Here is a 20,133-nt window from a genome sequence, read left to right as displayed (position 1 = left end):
GGCAGAGAGTGGGACCCCGCACGGGGGCAGGAAGCTGGGTGCGAGTGCTGATCCTGGGTGAGGAGGAGGATTCTGGGGCGGTGGGGGGTGGGGTCAAAGGCCGAGGTGGCAGAGGGAAGGGGTGTGAACACAACAGGAGCCCCGTGAGTGCTGGGACCTTCTCCGCCTTAGTTTCCTGGGCCTTCTTCCCTGTGTTCCTGACTTTGGAGCATCCTCCTTGAGAAGCCTGTCTCTGCTTTCGGGGTGTTCCACCTCCCCCCACATCTTTCCAGCCAAAGCCCTGATGTCCACCTCCCCTGCCCTCTCCCCCCTGCGGGCCGCCCGGCCCCAGCCTTGGCCCAGGCGCCGCCTCTGCCGGCCCGCTCCCCGCAAGCGGGGGGTTTCCCTGGGAGGCGCGTGGTCCCCGGCTGCCTCGTCCGGTGACTCGCGTCGTCTGGCCCGCAGGCCTTTGGCGACCCCCTCCCCCCAACCCCCGTCGTCGTTCCCACACTTCCCTCTGCTCAGCAGACCAGGCGTGAGGACCAGGCTCTCCACGGCGTCCAAAACCTCCGCAGCGCTGAATGCCAGGTACCTATCTGGAAAGTCGTCACCTGGCCGAGTTCTGTTTCCTCCTCCGGGAAGCTTTCTAGAACCTTCCATAGCCACACTAAGGTGCGTGCCTCCATCCTTTGGTCTCCGGCAGTCCCCTTGGTAGCTCTGTTTTAGCTGCCTGGTTGTTCCTCCAGCAGAATCGAGTGCCTTACCTGCACTAACTCGTTCCCATGGGGCTGGGAAGGGCCCTGCGGCACAGAGCTGTTGAGTACCTTGCCCAGGGCCCCCCCTCCGGCCCCGGCAGCGTGGGGGCCCGGCCCAGGGAGGCCGCAGGCCTCTGGCTCCTGTGCTGGCTGCTGCTTAGTCGTCCTCACGACCCCAGCACGGAGCCTGGCGGCCCCGGGGGTGCTCCATGGTTTTCGCGGGTCTCCGTGAGAGCCACAGGGCTTCCTCACTGAGAAACACGCTCCTGCTTCTCAGGGCTCCTGTAACACGTACCTGAGACCCTGAAATGAAGACGCCCTTTAGCGCGCTCATTAATTCACAGGCGCCCTCTGAGCCCTTATCGCAGCGTGAGAACAGAGACTCTGCCCCCAGGGGGTGCACAGACTCGGTGTGCTGGGATCAAAGTCTCAGGTTAAAGGATAAAAGGGTGGATCCTCTGCCCTCCGCCCCGCCTGCTCCTCAAGCCTTCGCAGGTTGTCCGCCTTCTCCTAAAGAGACTTCTAGTCAGACCTGCTGTCCCAGGGGCGTCGCGAGGGCCTCCTGCTGGAGGCTTCCTGTAGGAATGCTGCGAGTGGCCCTGGAGGCCGGAGGCCGAAGTGGCTCCTGGTGCCCCGCCCAGGCTGCGGTCTGCGGCTGGGACCCCCGCGGTCAGCGCCGAGAGCCGGCGCTGCCCCCTGCTGGCCAGGGCGAGGATATACCTGTGGCCACACATTGGTAGGAGGAGTGATTGCAGCCGGTCGGGAGGGAAGGGACCTTGTCACGGACCTGACCAGCTCGGACAAGAGAAAACTGACGCGGAGGCCACATAGCTGGTTTGTGGCGGGATCGGGGCCAGAACCCACGTTCAGCTTCCTGGGAAGCCCGATGCGCACTCTGGATGCAGACGCGTGGAGGGAAAGTGAACTGCGGGGTGGCAGGCTGCCGCCTCCGCTCGGCCTCGAGGGCCACCACAGCCGCCCTCCCTCCGCCTCCTCCAGCCCGCCAGTCAGGCCGTCTGTGGCGTTGGGGAGGAGCTTCTCGCGGGTGGGGGGAGGGGCTCACCTCCGAGCCGGCCATGAAGCCGGGAGCTTAGGCGACCGGCCACGCCACGGGAACCAGGTCTGCCCTGCAGCACCCACGGCGAAGCCGGCGCTCCGCCCTCCCTCCCGCTGCTCCCAGCGCACCAGGTCCCCGGCCTCTGCTCATCCCACCTCGAGGTCCCAATGGTGTGTCCAGGCCCCTTCGTGGAACCCGGCTGTCCCCAGGGGGAAAAATACAGCTTTGCGTTTCAAAGGAGGGCAGCGAGGTGGCCTACGAGAAGGACGCCTGTCTGGGCGTGGCCTTGGGCAGTCATGAGGACACCTCGCTGCCCATCAGAGGAACCACTTCCGGTCGGAACAGGACTGGGCACCAGCAGTGGGGAGTCGCGTGGTGCCCGCTGGACGCGGCCACCCGGGTCTCCGCCGCGAGGCGGCCGCAGTAGCACGAGGCGCGCTGAGCCGACGCTGTCCCACGTGGCCACGGAGGCGCACGGGGTGCGCACGGGGCCGGGAGAAGCTCCGGCGCAGCCTTCCCCACGCCTGGGAGGTGGCCGTGGCCACGCTCCGAGATGCAAAGCCACGTGCTCTCCAAGCGTGTGCGAGACGCCCACGTCACAACCACAGGGTTTCGCCTCTTACAAACTTCGCCTCCGCAGATGAGTGAGGCCCGAAGCTGGACGTCTCTCCGCGCCGCGCCCCGCAGACCGTGAGGGGGACTGGCCCTTCGTCATCCTGCGCTACACACAAACCATGGAACGCCCGGACATTTAAAAACGAACGTTCTCCGTTTAATCGGCTAACTAGAAACGGACGTCGTGACGCGGACCGTTCTGATGGTGCCGCCTTCCCGTGCGGCACGACTGTGCGTGGGCGGGAATAAGCGGGCGAACTGAGACGGTGTGGCGGGCGCAGGCCGCCGTGGGCAGCCGGGCGAGGGCAGGCAGGGCGCGGCCACCGCTGCGGGCCCCGGCGCGTGCGGTCCGGGTCTCGCAGAGGCGGCAGTGTCGGGGGCCGGGCGGCGCTGGCCACGGCCAGGTTGACGGCGGGTCATCGTGCGAGAGAGTCTGCCTGAAACCGTCGTTCGGGTTCCGGGAAGGCTAGAAGGGGTTGTCCAGGATGTTCACGCGCATCAGGAATTTGTACTTTTGAATATCCTGAGCGTGCACCTTGTTGGCTACGATCTTCTCCCACGATGGGAGGCTGTGGACTATCCGACGCCACCGGTCCTCGGTTAGCCTGGAGTTGGAGTACCACCACTCCTGCGGGGGCGGGGGAGCGAGGAGCCCTCAGAGCTGCGGGCCGGTGCACCCACGCCGGCCTCCTGCCGGGAGCGGCGCTGAGGCCCGCGAGTCCCGCTGCCCCGGCGAGGGCGACGCGCGCCTTTGCGCACGGACACAGAGGAGTGGACGCTCGCCCACTTGCTCGCCCAAGCTCGGGTGGAAGGCGCCGTTCCCGTCCTCGGTGTGGCGTTTGCCCCGCAGGGCGGAGGCGAGGGCCACGGGAGAGGGGCAGCGGCCTTGCTAAGGGGGTTGGGAGGAAGGGAAGGCCCCGCGAGGACACGGGGCGAGGAGCTGCGCCCGACGGGCCCTGGCGGCGGGGCGCACCTTGCTCATCTCCAGCCAGCACTTCTCCAGCACGTTGCCCTGCGCCTCGCAGAGGCTGAGCGCCATGTCCAGGAAGAGGCTGCAGTTCTGCCCGTCGCCCATGAGGACGCAGATGTAGGCCATCAGGTGGTACAGCCGCGGGTAGAACACCACGCCGGTGGTGTTTTGAGTCGCCAGGCTCTCCAGGTTCTGAAGGAAAAACGGCACGTCAGGGTCAGAACAGCTCCTCGACTGCAGTTTTTCCTTCACGGGCGATTTGGGGACAGTTCAATGACATGGTTCCTTTGCCACAGACTCGCAGTTCAAGGACACAGCCATAAAGCGAAAAGTACATTCCGGAGGCGGACATGGGAAGGAGCAGAGAAGAGGTGACAAGCATCAGGTGGCCCACCCAGACCACTTAAAAAAAAAACAACATTTTCAAAACAGTATAAACTCATTGTTCAGAATTGGGGGGGGGGGGCAGTGAAAATAACAGGAACCTGAGACTCGCCCGTAACCCTCGCGCCCGGAAAGGAACGTGGTCAGCGTCCGAGGACAGGCCGCCTCGCTGCATTTCTCTGCCTCCCGCCCCCGCCCGGGCCCGCACGCACGCTCGCTCACACCCACCACAGTGGCCAGCACAGGAGTCGCGTGGCAGACTAACTTTTTTTTCTCGTTTACCGTCAGATTATGAACATTTTTCGATGACATGGTTCCTTTGCCACAGACTCGCAGCTCGAAGGGCTGGCAGGGGCCAGGCACGTACCACGAACGCGCGGGCCGCGTGTAGCTCAGCAGCGCGGGGCCCGCGTCGCGGTGGGGAAAGTGTGCCCCGGGCGCCACCCCTGCCAGTTCCAGCCCAGAGCCGCCCTTGGGAAGGAGGGCCTCGTGCTGTCGGGCGCTCCAGTTTTTCAAAGAAGTGTCAGAAATTCAAGCTTTCTCACATGAACTATCCCGACGTTTCCGCGCACTGCTTCTGACTTAAGTGACCTTCCTCCGAAGGGCCATAGCTTTTATTTTCCCCTCGTGTCGAAAGGTGTGACCCTGAGGTGGACATCTTTACAGATGCAGTCTGCCCTCTGACGACCCCCTTGGGACGAGTCCCGGAGGAGAACTCCCGGGCCGGGCGGCGTGCGCACTGCGAGGACGTGTGTGCGTTTCGCCCCGACGCCCTGGAACGTTGACGAGGGGGCGACGGGGCCGCGGTGGCCTCACCTTGAATATCTCCACCCCGCTGTCCTGCGCATTCTCCGACAGCTCCGCGATCTGCTTCTGGAGGTGCAGCACCTGCCCCTCCAGGTACCGGCACATTCCTATGAGGTACAGCGGGGTCGGGGTCCGTCTCAGCACGAGAGTTTTTGCTTTACTGGAAAATCTGATGAAGTCGCTCCACTCCTGGAGCCGGGCGTACCTGGGCCACCGCAGGAGAACAGGGAGGGTCAGTGCCGCCCTTGGCGGGCCCGCGGCCTGCCCGCCTGGGGGACGTGTGCAGCCCGGGAAGGAAAGGGTGTTCTGAGGGTTCCAGAGGAAGAGGACCCTTGGGAACACTCGGCCGCGTTAGCCACCCTTTCCTTAATTCTTGGGACTCGAAAAAGTGAAGCAGATCAGACACCCGGAGCCATAAATTCTGGGGCTTGAAGAAACTGCTCTCGCCCCGGGAAGGATGGCGGGGGCCAGCGCTGCTCTGAGCAGTGCCGGCCTGGCCCCCGGCCGGGGGAGGGACTCTCCAGGCGGAGTGGAGCAGAACAAGAACTCAGGATGACATTTGGGCTTTAGAGTCCTCAAATTTTAACTCACATGGGCAGGTTAATTTGACCTTGAACATTAGTTTATTTAGACTTTAACTGGCAAGGGTAATTAATTTGGGGGTTTTGATTTCTCCTGAGGAATTTTGTAATAACAAGAGACCTCTGTTCAGATTTGGACCTGCTCTCGTTTGAGGCACTTTCTATAGGAATGTCTGCATGTTGTCATTTAATCCCTTCGCAAAATCTCTAAGTACCGGGTGACACGCGGCACACAGAATTTGAGATGGGAAGCGGAATGGAGAGTGGCTTTCAGGGCTGGGGATAACCGCAGAACGAATTAATGTTCCGAACGCTTCCTTCCTGGGGGCTCGGGCCGGCCGTGGCCGCGGGCTTATTGAGTTAAAAGCTGAGCGAGCGGAGGCCGAGCCTCCTGGGGCCTCCTGCCTCCCTCCCTCCCGCCATCTCCTCCACGCGCTGGCTCTCCATTCCTCCCCCGCGCCTCCTCCGGGGGAAAGGGGCGCCTCGACTGCAGACATTGGGAGAGAAGGCGGGGGGGGGGGTGCAGCCCAGCGTCCCCCTCCGTGAGGGAGACGCAGTTTTCCAGAGCGGCCGGCCGCGGCGGGGGTCAGTCTGAGCCTGGGTCACGGCCCGGCCGCCCGCCAGCCTGCAGCCGTCACCACGGCCTCCGACGCCAGCTCTGCCCACAGCGCGTCCCAGTGCGATAGATCCCGGGGCAAGCGGCGCCATCTGTCAGTCCCCTCGGCCCCCTCCCTGCGCACGCCCGTGGCACCACCGCCGAGGCCTGTGCAAGGGAGGCCGGGTGGCGGCGCCGCCCTGCCCGGCACTGGTGACCCCGGCGCCTTTCAGCGCCAGAGCACCTCAGGCGCGCCTCAGGTGCGCGCCTTTATCCTTTTTCCAAGTCTCCCAGAACGCCTTTTCAGGACTCGGGGTTTGCAGATCCGAGGATCTGGCGGCACGCGGCCCGTGGTTACCAGACAGCAATGCACGAGTAGAGGCCCAGGAGGAGTCCGCTGTGGAACTGGAGCAGCGCGTTGTCTTCGTTCTGGCAGACGAAGTCCAGGCATTCTTCAAACGTCCTGTAGACAAAGCCTAAAGGAGGAATCGCAAGAGGGCTCTGCTGGGGAGGGCGTTTTCCGGGCTTCGTAGCTCCCAGGAGACCTTCCCCCTGGAGGGCGAGGCCTCAGCCTGCTGGCTCTGCGTCCGGGGCTGTGGACCGCTGCAGCCACGTGCCCGCTGCGCCTGTGCCCAGGAGCCCCCGCGTGTGTGGACGTGTGTGCGTACACCGCACACTTCCCCAGTGTCGGCTGGGCAGGAGTGGGCGTGCGGCCCGCCAAGGAGGCCTCAGTGCCGCTGGGCTGGTTCACTGCGCCACCGCTGCCGGCAGGGTCTGCGTCCCCTTTCGAAGCCCCGCGTGGGGAGGACAGAGCCAGGCTGGCCCCTCCGCCGCAGCGTGGACACTGCCTGCTCGGTGTGAGCGGAAGGGTATCGGGATCTGCCTCCCGAAGCGCCAGCCGCTCCCCGGCCTGGAGCTCTCAGCACTAGCAATCCAGGCCTTCATTCTAAAGCCCGATGTCACCAAGGGCATCCTGCTAACACTCGAACGCCCTAGTGACAGACACAGAGTGGCACCCTCAGCCTCTGTCACCGAGCGTATGCGGATCTGATACTTTCACTGACGGCTCCTGCCCGGCGGGTCCCTCTGGACCCATGCTCCTCTGTCCCGGTCTCTCGGGACCCTTGACCTTCCAGGAGGAGCCTCCGCTCCCCACTTCCCCGTCTAGGGGTCTCCGAGCCCCGCCCTGAGAGCTGCCATGCCACACCAGCACGAGTGTCACAGCCCCAGCCTCGAAAAGCTGCAGGCCGCCCTCACCAGAATAAAGCATGACGTCCATGCAGACGAAGTAGAAGAAGGCCTTGCCGAAGATGTGCCCTTCCACCACGGACAGGTCCCACAGACACTCCAGGACCTGGATCAAATGCTTGTGTCTGGGGACGAGAGAAGGCAGCGGGGAGGAGGGGGGAGGGAGGGGGGAGGAGTCTGGCTCCTGTTTAGTCTCAGTCCTGCCCGGTAATTCACAACCAAATCCACCCCGTAGCGGACTTCAGCCCGCTCCCAGACCTCCCTGCAGGCTGCTTTTGTGGGCGAGCAGCGCCGGCGCCGTGGGGGCCCCTGGTCCCAGCACCGCTGGTCTCTGGGCGTTGCCGCCCCTGCCAGGCGTGTCCCCTTCCCTGGAGGCCTGACACCCCAGGGTGGGGATGGCCGGCCGTCTCTCCTCCAGTCCCTGGCCGGAGCGACGAGGTGGAGGAATTCTAGTGGCCAGCAGTGGACTCCAGAGGGTGGTCTCTCGCCGCGAGCCCTCTCCCTTCCCCACTCTGTGGCCGGGACGAGGGAGCTCAGAATGCCCCGTCTCCGCAGCTTCCCGCCCCTGGTTCTGGAAAGTGCTTTGAGACCGCACACCTGTTCTTCAGGAGGAGACATCTACTGAGCCAGCAGAGGCTTTCGAACTGCTGCTTGGGGTTCCGGAGCAGCGCCCACAGCTTCTGGGCTCGCGAGCCTGAGGGGAAAACGCTCTCGTCTACTTCCGGGTGTCGCATGTAGCCGCATGTCCCCTCTTGCTCAGGCCGCCCTTACCTAAGTCAGTGGCCAGCTCCAGGTGACCCATCATGAGCTTGGTGTGGCCCAGCATGGTGGCCGCGTAAGCCACGATCTCGATGCCCTCGCCCTTCAGGGGGAGGCTGAAGATGTGCTCCATGGCCATGATCTCGTATTTGAACCACACGCCCTGGTCGCCAGCCAGCTGGTGGTGCAGCGAGAGCTCCAGGTAGGCTTTGGTAATCTGGAAAGCAGCGTGGGGAGCGCAGGGGCCGGATGGAGCGGGGAGCCCGAGCAGAGAGCCCGGTGCCCGCCCGGCGCCCGCGGGGCACACGTGTGCATCAAGCTTGGGAATGGCGCTGACGTAGGGACAGAAATTAAGCCGAGTGCCTGCCGCCTATTTACCAGGTCGTCCAGGACAACTCGATGGCCCCTCTTGCCCACAGAGTCCTTAAACAAAATTCGGGAATTTTAATTTTCATGAAAAATAAAAGCAATAGCTGATATATGTGGATATCTGTCCGCACAGTGAAAAGCCAGGAAGGGACTCGCTGCCGAGGTCAAAAGTACTTACCTGCTTATTGGGGCTGGACAAGAGATTGAGGGAGGAGAGGAACCTCATTTTTTATGTTACGTATTTCTGTGATGTCTCATTTGTTTTAACAGACGTGCAGTGATTTTTAAAAATTTAACAGGAAAGGAAGGTTGCTTCGCTTTCTCAGAGCAGGTAACGCTACCAGCGGGGACAGGCAGCCCAGGGCCGCCCAGCCCACATCCCGGGAGGGCGGGAGCCCGGAGGCCGTGCCGGAGGTCACAGCGGACAGACGTGGGCCTGGAGGCTCCACTCAGTCCTCCCGGGTCCGTCTGTGCTCCTGCTCCCAGGGCCTCCGCGGCGTCTGACACCCAGGGGAGCAGCGTCCCCGCCGCGCGGCCCTCGGTCACAGCCGTCTCGGAAACACGTGTCTTTCGATTCGCTTTCCGGTTTTGACTTTTCTGTTGCATCTTCCCCTGCCCCCCGACTCTGCCACGCGTTTAGGACATGGCCCCAAGTATGGAGGAGTAACGCATTTCATCCCATAAATATTGGATCCGCACCTACTCGGGACAGACACTTTTCCAGGAGCTCAGGGTGTGAACAAGGTAACAGACAAGGTCCCTGGCAGGGGACACAGGCCACAAGCCAACCAAGGAGAAAAACAATGGGATGGTAATGAGAGCTTCTGAAACGCGATGACAAGCTAGGGAGTGGCTGGGTTAGTTGGTCAAGAGAGGCGTAACTGAGAGGTGACCTCCAGCCAAGCAGAGACCACAGTCAAGGTCAAGAGAGGAGCATTCCAGGCGGAGGAGTCATCTAGTGCAAAGACCCCAAGATGGGATCGAACTTAGATATTTAAGGAACCGAAGGAAGAGAGGAGGGTGGCCCCCGGGCATCAAACCTGGCCTTCTGCACGTAGGGACCCTGCTTTGCCGGGAGGAGCCCGCGGTGGGGACGGACCCCCCCTGGGAGTGTCAGCGCCTGCCACACCGCGGCCCATTCTGCCGTTTCCCGTAACTGGGTGACTAGTGATCCCGAGAGGACATGATCGCACCTGGAGAAACCCACCCGTGATGTATCTGTATAAAGAACCAGGTCCCTCTCGGCAGACAGGTGGGGCGCGGCCGAGCAGCTTCCCGGCCTCGCCCGCCGGAGTGGCGCTCGCCGTCGGGCTGCGGTCTCGAGTCCAATTCGCTTTCCCCGGGCTTCTCCCCCCAGATGAGATGCTACGAAAACTCGGTACCTGGAAAGCATCCTGCGTCTCCAGGGCCGTGTTCACCTGCATCAGGGCCGCCAGCTGAGCGTAGTACTTGTAGTGGAAGAAGTAGTTCAGGCTGTAGATCTTCCACAGCAGGGAGAAGCAGGCCGTCTGCTGGTGCAGCTGCGCCAGCCTCTTCCTCCTGCCACGAGGCCAAGCGCGCACGCGGGCGCGGAGGGCGGGCGTCAGCGCCGGCGCCGGCGGGCACAGCGGCCCGCGGTCCCCGCGGTCCCCGCCGCAGGCTTCGGGTCTGAGCGGCGTTGGGCTGCAGTCCGCCCTCCGTCACCAGCAAACACAGATTTTCCTGAAACACCTTTTCTCCACTGCCAGATGGGGACTAAGACACCTACTTTGTGAGGACTCATTAAGATAATTTATGTAAATCAACGGTCAGGTCATTGTTACTTAAATGAAGCTACTTATAAAGCACACTTATACCTTTTAATTTAATCACATTTGATTCTGGTGACAGCCCTGTAAGACAGGAAGGAATGAGGAGGCCCGTTACACGCGAGCAGAAGGCGAGACTCGGGTCGAGTAATTCACGCCAAGCCACGCGTCGGAATGTGGGGCTCCCGGACTCACGCCCCGCCCGCCGCCTGCCCCGCCTGTCCCCTGTGCCAAGGCCTCCACTGCATGTCCTCGCCGAGGGCCAGCTCTCAGCTCCGCGAGGGAATCGAACATTTTTAACAATTACATCCTGCTGTGTTCTATATGCTTCCCCCTAAAATTCGTATGTTGACTCCTATCAGGTCCTGAGGGTGGACCCCGTCACAGAAGGGGTCCCCCGTGCTCCCCACCCCTTCCACCACGTGAGGACGCAACGAGAAGTCTGTGGAGCCCTGGGGGCCCCGGCGGGGCATGCTGGCCCTGCGCCCTCAGCGCCCCGGCCGCCAGCACCGCTCAGGGGCTGGGGTCCCCGAGTGCGTCGCTGCCCTGTCTCTGCCGAGTGAGGTGGGGCCCCCGGCCCTCCCGGCTGCCCCTCTTACCCTGGAGATGGGCCCTCTTGGGCCTCCTGATTCATGTAACGGAAGTGTCTCTTTTTCTCGACGTGGGTCTGGAGACACAGGGAGACCAAGTTGGAGGGAAACACTCGGTTGAGGAGCTTCAGGGCCTTCCTCAGCGTCTTCTTGGCGAGCACCATCTGGCCCATGTTGAAACAGACCTGTGGGGACGGGACGAGCAGCGGTTCCGCTCTCAGGCGGCATGTGCCAGCGATCCGTATTCTTGGGAGTCTTATCCGAAAAAGGTAATTTGTGGCCCAGGGACAAAACCGCCCCTGTGCCTGGCACGACAGCAAGGGTCTCCCGGGTGCACGGGTGAGGACGCCTGAGCGACCAGGGTCTGGCACCCACCGCCGGGAAAGCGTTCGCCCGCTCATGTCCGCTTTTTGAGGTTATTAGAAAAACATTTCATGATGATGTCACGACAAGCAAGACCTTGCTGCTGGCGAGTGGTGGTGGGGAGTCCGGAGCCCGGGGAGGGGTCTGTGGCAGGGGTCGGGAGGCGGGTATGGAAGGTACAGGGATGACCGTCGCCTCCCCTATGCAAAGTCCCAGCGGCGAGTCGCGGGTCAGTGGCGTGTTCGGTGCCGCCTTACCTGACCTTTGAGGCAGTAGAAGGTGGCCAGCTCGAAAGTCTGGCTCCAGGACTTTTTATCCTTGAGCGTTTTCAGCAACCTCTCCCCCTCGTTCAAATACGTGTAAGCCTGCGAAGAGTCGCAAGCGGGGGGTCGGCGGGGATCCAGACCACGGCGCGGCCGTCGCCCCGGACGCCGCTGCAGGGCGAGGCCGGGAGCCGCCGCCGCCCCACCCCCAGCACCCGGTCAGCCCCCCACACCAGACAGGACCGGGGCGCGTACGGCCCCCGCTTAGACGCAGGTCGCCTCACGTCTGTCTTGGTCCCCGAGTCGCTCACTCTGGAGGGCGAATCGAGAAATCTCCCCATGTCCCCCCTGCTGTCACCTCACTGAACTGTCCCCAAGGCAAGTTCCTCCTGGGAGTAACTCCATCCTCAGCCTCCCCGTTCCCACCAGCAGGTAGGCGCCCACGGCTAGGGGAACCGGCCCCCATGCTGGGAGGAGCGACGAGCCACGCCCGTCGCCTTGGCCCTGAGCGCCTCTCCTCACTTTGCCTTCTGACTTTGTTGGGCAGGAGGGCCCTGGCACACGTGAACAGCTGGGCGAGGTCAGACTTGAAGGTGAAGCAACACCCCGAATCTCATGTAGCCCAAGGGGCATGAGCGGGAGGCAGGAGGCGGGGAGACAGGGGCTGGCCGCCAGCCCGGTCCCGCAGACTGATGGGCGAGAGGTGCACCTGGGACGTGCCGGGACCTTGCTCCGGGGCTCGGCTCCCCATTCCCTGGGCACCTCGCTCCCTACGGAGCGGAACGGCCATGCGTGCAGGTTTAGCGAGCTGGCGCCAGGGATCCCCAACCCTCCTCTCCCTGGGGCTCGCAGGCCATCTCTTCTCGTCCCCACATGCGAGTATGAAATTTGCCTAGGAGACATTCATTCTCAACAGGAATAGTTGAGAGAACTGGGGCCCACGGATCTGTTTTGATTTTCAAAGTTTTATGTAAATCTAAGATGCGAAGGTCGGTCAGGCTGCTGTGACCAACGGCAACTGTAAACCGACTGTAAACCGTGGAGCAGGCCGCCGGGGAGGGCCCGGCGGGCTGCGGCCATGCTGCTGGGCAGTGAAGCTCTCCCTGAAGTGGCCGGGGCCAGGCAGCCAGGCCCAGGGGGGATTTTCCTCAGGGGACTTCACAAAAGCTTCGTCCAGCCAGCTGCTCCAGGGACAGCGACCTGAGGTCAGATGGATTTGGAAACACGGCGTTTCCCAAGCCCTCCGGCATGCTGACGCGTTTCTTCACCTCCGACACAGCCCAGTGAGGAAACCGCTCCGCCTGAGCCAGCGCAGAGCTCCCCACCTTGCTTCACGGGGAGCCCTTCTTATGCGAGTCTGCGTCTCACACCCCCACGTTTCCACGGGCGCATTGCCCTGGATCTTTATTTACAGTTACCCTGGAGAAACATGCACCAGGGCTTTGGCCATCTAAAGGGACGTGTGAGGATTTAGCACAAATTAGAAGATTAAAACCAGATTCGCACATGTCCAAAAGACCCGTTACAGGCGTCCAGGCAGCCGGGGCGAGCAGAAGGCCGCCAAGGCCGGAGCACCGCGACCATGGGTCCCCTCTGCATCACCCCGGGAACCAGGTAGGGTCCCCGCCCTTAAACGCAGATAGACAAGTCACGGCAGGTTTCTAAACGTGGCAGTGTCTTAATGATGTTTGATGCCGGCCGTGATCTGTTCTAACTCGCTTTTCGTCATCTCAGGTCATTTCCCTTCTGAGCAGTCGGATTTGCAAAAGGAGGAGGCGCTGGCGGGGACAGGAGCGGGAAGCCGCAGCGTGCGGGGCGCCGCCCTCTGGCCGCGGCCTCGGCGTGGCCCCGAGGGCGGGGGGCAGCGGGGCAGAAACTGCTTACCATGTAGTTATCGTCCATGATGAGATACGCAGACGCAATTTCTAGGAAGTAATACAAGGCTTTGTTGTTTTCTCCCAGAGCCAGAAAATGGTGAGCCAGAGGCATGATGACCACCTCTAGGATCTCCTCACACTGGCAAGCTTCCAAAGGGATGATGTCTTCCTCCAACGTCCTCATTTTCATTATAACGGAGTCAAAGAAATTCAAGATCCTTTCACTTATCTCATCGGAACTGTCCAAATGCAGAAACAAATGGGAGTAATAACTTGTAATACGGGTTAGCTTTCGACATGAAAATATCTTTAAAAACTAAGAAAAGGGCAAGACAAGAAAACTCAGTGTGGGTACCACTGACCAAACTCACCACTCCCGCCCCCCCGCAACATTTCTCCACTTGTACCAAAAAGGCCAGAAGTGCTGGCCAGACAAATGATTTCATGACAATTGTTGGTGCTCTGCCTCCTAAAATATTACATATGCCAGTACCTGAGGTTTTCAGAAAATATATCACGCTTCTTGACAATCCCTGTCTTGGAAAGGTTGGTTTCTTCTTTATCTAGAAAATAAATAAAAATCATATGGTTCATTGAAATACTCCATGAGGCAGAAACATCTGGTGCCCACCAAAGACCCCTTTCAAGACACCGTTGCTGCTGCCCGGCCAGGAACTACACTTCCCAGTCCCCACCACATCTCAACTGATGCCCTGCGACTACATGCAAGGAAAAAGAGAAAAGAAAAGAAAGAAAAACAACAACTATCATTCTGTTGAGTTAAGCCACTGAAATGTTGAGGTTTGCTATAGATGATGACAGAGTCTTGGCTAATTTATCCCGCAGCTACTGAAATCACAAAGTAACGATTGGAAGAATGTGGCATCCGTTTTAAGTGGAGAAATGGAGACATTTAAATGTAACACCCCGAAGGCTAACTCGAGGGCAGAGAACCTTGAATTTAAAACCTTCAGCGGACACTAACTTCAACAATGTAGAAACTTTCATAATGATCTTAAAACAGAAAGCAGAGGAGATGGTCGCATCGAGCCACGTCTCTGCTGAGAGAAGGAAGCTCCCTGGAGAGGGGAGGGGACCTGTCTTCAGTCGTACATCTGTTAGTGTTGGAGACAGGCCCGAACCCAGGCCTCCTGGCTTTGAGGCAAATGCACCAGTCCACAGACCTCTGAATTGATAAGAACACAACGTAAGCACCGGTCACCACCTGTGAGGGCCCTCGGTGCCCTCGCTCCCACGGTGAGCGCCCACGCCGTGCGCGCGGTCCGCCTCCACGCAGCCCGGCCCCCTTGGCCCTCCCAGGCCGTATGAGGAGCCGTCCGCCCACCTCTCTGCCCTGCCGTCTAGTGTCTCTTACTGACTGGACGCTGGGTACACTGGATCGTGCCTGACTCTCTTCCTCCTCTAAAACCACTCCTTGTCACCATGACCCGTGGCGCCCACACTGCTAGAGCCAAAGGTCGCATCTTTCGAGCCTATTTAATGCGGTCGAGGACTCCCGCGGCTCCCTCCCTCGCCGGCCGTCACCCCGCTGCCAGCCTGCCAGACGTCGGCGAGCCTCAGTTTGGTCCTGGGCTCCCTTTTCCAGCCAAATTCCCTTCTCGGAAACATCATCTGCCCTTGACTTCAAATCCCATCCGTACGCCAATGGCTTTCAGTGTCATATCCCCAAGCCTGACATCTGCCGTTGACTACAGAGCCGCGAGAAACGCTCGCGCTTCCTGCCGCGGACTCTGGAGGGCGGGCCCATCCCAGCGCACCCACAGGCCGCCCCTGCCTTCCTAGGGGCGAGGCGGGCCCTGCGCTCCGTGTCCTCTGGTCGATTCCGAGGAAGACACCTCATCAGGGTTGGGGTGATGAGGGAGGCGACCAACGTGAGGCGACCAACGTGAGGCCACACGGGACCTGGTGGGCTCTCAGCAAAGGGATCTCTTCACGAATCCCTGTCCTCTCCACACCCTTCCTCATGTTTATGAGTCTGGCTGGAGGATCCGACTATTTCTTTTGTAAATCCTGTTCATCCCTCTTTTTACCTCACTTTGGTTTGCAGCACCCATGGTACGTTAGTGCTGGGTACAAATTTCAATTCCAACGTCATGTCACACATGTGCTTTCAGCAGAGCACAGTTCCAGTTTTGGGAAAATACAATGCGCGTGGGGAAAGGTACTAAATGCTCGTGCTGCCTGCGCGTCCGCCCCTCGAGCGCCTTCCCGCCCCGACGGGCGAGGCTCCTGCTGCCCTCCGGGGACTCGAGCCCCACACGGGCAGAGCGTCTCCACGTCTCCACGGACTCCGACGATGGCCCAGCGCCTCGATCTTAAAAACGGGGCTGGGCCGGCAGTCGCGTGGCCGCAGCCACCGCGCAAAGCTGCTTCCTCCCTGATCGAGAGTCAAAACGGAATGGAAAAGGAATCAATCGCCGGCTGCACCCGAGGCTGCATCTGGGAACGGCTTCCGACCTCGACCTCCTCGGCCGCGAGGGCCCGGAAGCCCAAGCCCGGTGCGAGCGTGGGCACTGCAACGCCTGGCACCGGATAACATCTGTCACTGGCTCTGTGGCAATCGCACACGTTCTTTAATCTTCCAGGACCTCAATTTTCTCACGTATAAAATGGAAAGAACCCTCCATCTTAAAGGGTTGATAATATGAGGATCAGATGAGAATGTGTGCAAAAAGAGAACGAACGATCATAAATAATTTGTACCTATTCTGTGCTGGGTGCTTCACATCGATTTCTTCCCAGTTTTTAATACCCTTATACCACAGGACTCATCCGCTGGTGGGCTCTGCGTTTCCAACCAGATCCAGGCATGGCCACCGTGGCCATCGGCCAGAGCAGGCGGTGTGACGCCGGTGTCCCGGCCGCCCCCGAGCGAGGGCCGGAAGGGGCGGGCGTTGCCGCCCTAAGCCTGATGCCCACCACGCCCGCGGGGCCTGGGCCCTGAACCCCACTGTGCCTCCACAGATCACACGGCTGGCTTGTGTGCTCGGTTTGGAACTTTTGCACTTCCGTTTCACAGATGGTCTTGAGTCCCTGCCCTGAAGCCTGAAGCCTCTCTCTGGAGCCCTGACCTGCCTGGCCCTTTATAATTCCCTCTACCTGCTCTCCTCTAAAAGGGCAATTCAAACCAGATGGAGAAAGCAACAACCTTCTTATCTGCCAAGAAACGCCTCTCCCTCGCCATCTCTCTCCCTCCCGCGTTACCATGGCGGACCCCACCCCGGCCCACATCCCTCGCACCCCCGCCCCAGAATCCCGTCCCTTGCTGTGAATCTGGACATTTTAATTTGAGCTCTGGCCACACCCCATTTTGCCAGAGTCCTTACCCCCTAATCCTGCCTCGGTGTCTCCCGGTGGGACTGGTTCCGCACACGCACCCCAGCTCCGCCCCTCCCCCAGGCCTCCGCTGCCAACCTCTCCTGGCTCATTGCACCCCGGGACTCGAGACGCTCCAGGTCCAGACCCTGGCCTGCCAGGCCTCAGCCGCCACACTCCCCGGGGGTGGCTAGGCCCGTTTAGCAACGAAGGAGGTTTACTTTTGAACCCCTGGGCCTTCACCATCTTCCGGATGGTGCGCAGGTCCAGGGAGTTGAGCCGGATGTCCACGGCGAAGTGGTGATAGGGGACGAAGTCCCCGCTGCGGCAGCGGTGGCACTTGTGGGCGCTCTCCTCCAAGAAGCGGGCACACTTCAGGTGCATGTCCTTCTTCTGGTCCTTGAGCCACAGCTCGTAGGCCGTCTTCTGCATCATCGGCTTGCAGAACCGGATGATGTGGCACTCGATGACCTCCCTCTCCAGGTCATGCAGCTGCTCCTCCTCCATGTGAGCTGGGGGGCACAGGGGCTTCGGCCAGGTGGAAGGCAGCGCGCGGCCCCCGCCACCCCACGCGGGTCAGTGCGAGGGCTCGCGTGCGCCTGCGCCTGCGCCTGCGCCCGGGTGGGCGCGCAAGTCGCCGGCAGGCACTACTCACCCATGCCTGCGTTGGGCTTCAGAGATAGGGAGCGGTAGTTCACCTCGAACGAGGCCGAGTTATGATTCAGGGCCACTTGGAGATCCTTGCTGCTCCGGAAACAGTCGAAGATGTTGTCCCCCACCAGCATGGCCAGGGCCGTGATCATCATCTTCATGTTCCAGCAAGGGAGGATCTCCAGCAGCAGCTCCGTGGTGAACGTCAGGCCGATGATGGCGGCGCACCTCACCAGCATCTGGTGGGAAAGGCTCATGCTGTCCAGCTGCACCAGAGAGATTTCTGCAGGTGGAAAGCCACACAACGGGGGGCTGGTCATCGGTCCTTACCGAAGCTGTCCCGCTCGACAGTGCTTGCCCACAGAAACCCAGCCAAGCGGAGCCAAGGGAAGCGTTTGCTTAGTGCCCGCTCCACAGATGGCACTTATGCTGGGGACACAAAAAATGCAGATGCTGTGGTCTCGAAATACGCAGGGCACCATGGCCGGACAAAAGTGAGGTCCATTTCCAGCTGTTCCAACGTGGTGTGGAAGCGTGAACAGGGGCTCGTGAGGAGCGGGGTCGCGGTGGCCACGGCGGGCGCAAGGCCCGCCATCCCTGTTTGTGGTGACGTCTCTGCCTGGCCTTCTCTGTCCCGGGAACCTCCTAGCAGCCAGGCTTCGCTCTCTCTTCCCTGGGGATTCTTTCATTCTCGTGACCATCCGTTACCATCCCTGTGCTTACGACAGTGCCGGAGGGTTCCTAGCGCCCATGCCGACTTCACACCTAAGCTCAGCATCGTAGCTCACGTGAACAGACCCCTTCCCATCGCAGCACCCTCATCGGGGACAAAACTGGAACTTTGCGCCTTGTTCACAGAACACTGCAGAAGCCAAGCTAGTCTACCTTCCTTCTCTGGCAGGCAGAGTAAGTGAAAACCCAGGCGAGAGCTACACACTCCTCTGAGGACCGGGAACCTCGAGGCATCCCAGGTCATCCTTTGAAACATCTGAAGTTCTTTCTAGATGGTGTGAATTGGAGCCGAATGCATATGAGAACATTGCTTTAAAGTCATTTTCTTTAAAAAGATAATAACATCTCTCCCACATCAACATCCTTCGTGGCAGCAAAACTCTCAGTCTTACATTTTTCTCTCTCATTATTGGATTTCTGTTTAAGTGAATACACCTCATTCTTTTCTGCAGTTGAGGAAAACTGTTCGGACCCCCAGAATATGCACGAGGGGCTGTGGCCGCTATTCCCAAGTGGAGAAACCACGCGAGGGCGAACCCGGGCCATTGCGTGGGGCGACAGAGAACCAGCCCCCCTCCTCTGACCTCCTTCCTCTCTTCCAGTTTACAGTTGCCACAGAGAAGGCGGAAGGGGGAGGGGCCCGTGGTCACCGAGCTGAACTTTACCCTTCAGCGAAGCCGGCGGGGACAAGTTTTTCAGTCTGACGCCACCAGCGAGGTGACAGACTTCGCGGGGCTCCTCTTCCTCCTCCTCCTCCTCCTCCTCCTCACCGTGGCATTCCAGCATTTTTAATTTCTCTGTCGGTTTAGAAAGACTCTCTGCAGGGAAATAAAAGGGGAGAAAAGCGAAAGTCATCGCTGCCATTCTCCTGATTTTCCCGGAAACTCCGAGCTGGATCTCACGGGAGCGGGAGCAGGCCGGGCTGGGCCGGGCTGGGCCACGCCGGCTCAGCGAACGTCTGGAATGCGGTTTAAGTGAAGCCGATCCTGGAAAATCTAAATTCACTCAACTGCTGTTCTGCTGCCCACCCCCCAAGGGTGGGTCGTGACTATTGGAAGTCTTCCGTAGCACATGCAGTTTTACAGAAGTTCGATTCAAAGATCATCGGGACGTATCTCAGCGCACCGCGACGTGTGCTTGTGTGCACGCGCCCACGCCCACGCTCCGAAGCACACGCACCGCGGGGACTCTGCCCGTGGCGTGACAAGCATCGGAAGATGCGTAGAATGGCGAGGGGTTCGCATGGGAGACGTGCCTGGTGGTTTCGTCTCTGGCCGCCCCAGAATGCATGCCGGCGGGGTGCTGTGAGGACGCGACAGTGAACGCGGCCGGCCCGGGCCGACGAGCTCCAGGGCACGGCAGTCGGACGGCTCGCGCGGCGCCGGGGCCTGCGCCTCCGGCCCGAGTTTGCTTGTGACCACAGCTCCGCTTTCTACCCTCTCTTTCCATGGACGAGGCTACGTCCCTTCAGCGTTCGGTGACGCGAAGGGTCTCCGCTGTGTCAAAGCACACTTCCTTTCTTCCTCGTCCTCGTTCCTTCCCCTTCCTTTCTTTTCTTTTCTTCCTTTTTGGCTAGCGTGTGGAGTTTTCATCCCTGCCGACCCCCCGGACGGCTGTCCAGCCGCCACGGGCACCCCTCTCTCACTCGCGTGAGCCTTCGCCCCTGCATTCCGGCTTCCTCCCCCTCCCCCCTCGTCGCCCCCCTTCTCCCTTCACTAGAATCATTTCTCTTAAAAGTCCAGCTGGCCTCCTTCGTGCCATCGTCTCGAAGCTCGCCCTCTTCCACGTCTCTGTAGCGTGGGGCCCTTGCTGACCATTCACTCTGAGCTCGTAGTGTTACTTCTGGAAAACAAGGACCCTCCTCTCCTCAGACGCTGTGTAAGCCCCCTGAGTTCCCACCCTAGCTTTGAGGTGCCCCGTGTTCTTTCACGTCTACCGCAGGTGTACGACAGTTCGGGGGGTCGCAGACAATGCCACATTCTCTCATGATCTCGGATGTCGGGTCTGACATTCCTGGCCTGCCCAGACCCTCCGCCCTTGGGGAAGGCAGACCATGGACACGGCCATGCTGGCCTCCTCTCTGCAGGGGACGGGGGGACAGAGCCAGCCTGTGGCACTTACTGAACAGGTTATTCCAGGTCACGTTTGTCTTCTCCTCGCACTCCAGCGGGTGGAAAACGAGCACCCTGTGATGGTCAAGGTTTCTCAGCAACTCTTCGCAGTAGAACGGGATCCCACAGCTGCCCTCCACCAGGTACCTGCAGGAAAACGCGGCGGCCCGTTTGCGCCGAGAGCGTGGCTCTGGGAGACCCGTTCGAGTCTTCTCAACCCCTTGAAAATTCTCTCGTCTCATTCTCTACTGGTTTCAGTTTATTTTCCGTTTTTAGAGATTCTTTTTCTTTCATTAAAAAAAAA

General features: G+C 60.6%; 1 protein-coding gene and 1 long non-coding RNA gene across 5 annotated transcripts in view; one reads left to right on the top strand and one right to left on the bottom strand.

Moving 5' to 3' along the window:
• Window positions 1–2,327: 2,327 nt before the first annotated feature.
• The window catches only part of ADCY10 (adenylate cyclase 10), a 44,008-nt gene continuing 26,202 nt past the window's right edge, over window positions 2,328–20,133 (bottom strand). For 3 of the 4 annotated variants that reach the window (XM_016148579.2, XM_016148580.2, XM_016148581.2), the window contains 16 exons: window positions 19,840–19,976; window positions 18,384–18,536; window positions 16,991–17,269; window positions 16,557–16,847; window positions 13,493–13,562; window positions 13,007–13,238; window positions 11,117–11,224; window positions 10,506–10,681; window positions 9,502–9,658; window positions 7,763–7,967; window positions 7,589–7,685; window positions 7,001–7,116; window positions 6,102–6,219; window positions 4,577–4,772; window positions 3,380–3,568; window positions 2,328–3,034 (listed from right to left, as the gene is read on the bottom strand). In XM_016148579.2, the coding sequence (XP_016004065.1) occupies window positions 2,873–3,034; window positions 3,380–3,568; window positions 4,577–4,772; window positions 6,102–6,219; window positions 7,001–7,116; window positions 7,589–7,685; window positions 7,763–7,967; window positions 9,502–9,658; window positions 10,506–10,681; window positions 11,117–11,224; window positions 13,007–13,238; window positions 13,493–13,562; window positions 16,557–16,847; window positions 16,991–17,269; window positions 18,384–18,536; window positions 19,840–19,976 (2,686 nt within the window). In that variant the 3' untranslated portion in view covers window positions 2,328–2,872. The remainder of the gene's footprint in view (window positions 3,035–3,379; window positions 3,569–4,576; window positions 4,773–6,101; window positions 6,220–7,000; window positions 7,117–7,588; window positions 7,686–7,762; window positions 7,968–9,501; window positions 9,659–10,505; window positions 10,682–11,116; window positions 11,225–13,006; window positions 13,239–13,492; window positions 13,563–16,556; window positions 16,848–16,990; window positions 17,270–18,383; window positions 18,537–19,839; window positions 19,977–20,133) is intronic. The other variant, XM_016148585.2, reaches the window with a different exon arrangement.
• Window positions 12,069–15,729, top strand: LOC118612856. Its single transcript, XR_004955179.1, has 2 exons — window positions 12,069–12,736; window positions 13,085–15,729. It is a non-coding gene; the product is annotated as an uncharacterized LOC118612856 (long non-coding RNA).

The sequence above is a fragment of the Rousettus aegyptiacus genome, unplaced genomic scaffold (assembly GCF_014176215.1).
Source record: "Rousettus aegyptiacus isolate mRouAeg1 unplaced genomic scaffold, mRouAeg1.p scaffold_m13_p_17, whole genome shotgun sequence".
Taxonomy (NCBI): Eukaryota; Metazoa; Chordata; class Mammalia; order Chiroptera; family Pteropodidae; genus Rousettus; species Rousettus aegyptiacus.
Note: the sequence above shows the minus strand (reverse complement) of the source record. Positions and strands in the feature narration are given on the sequence as shown.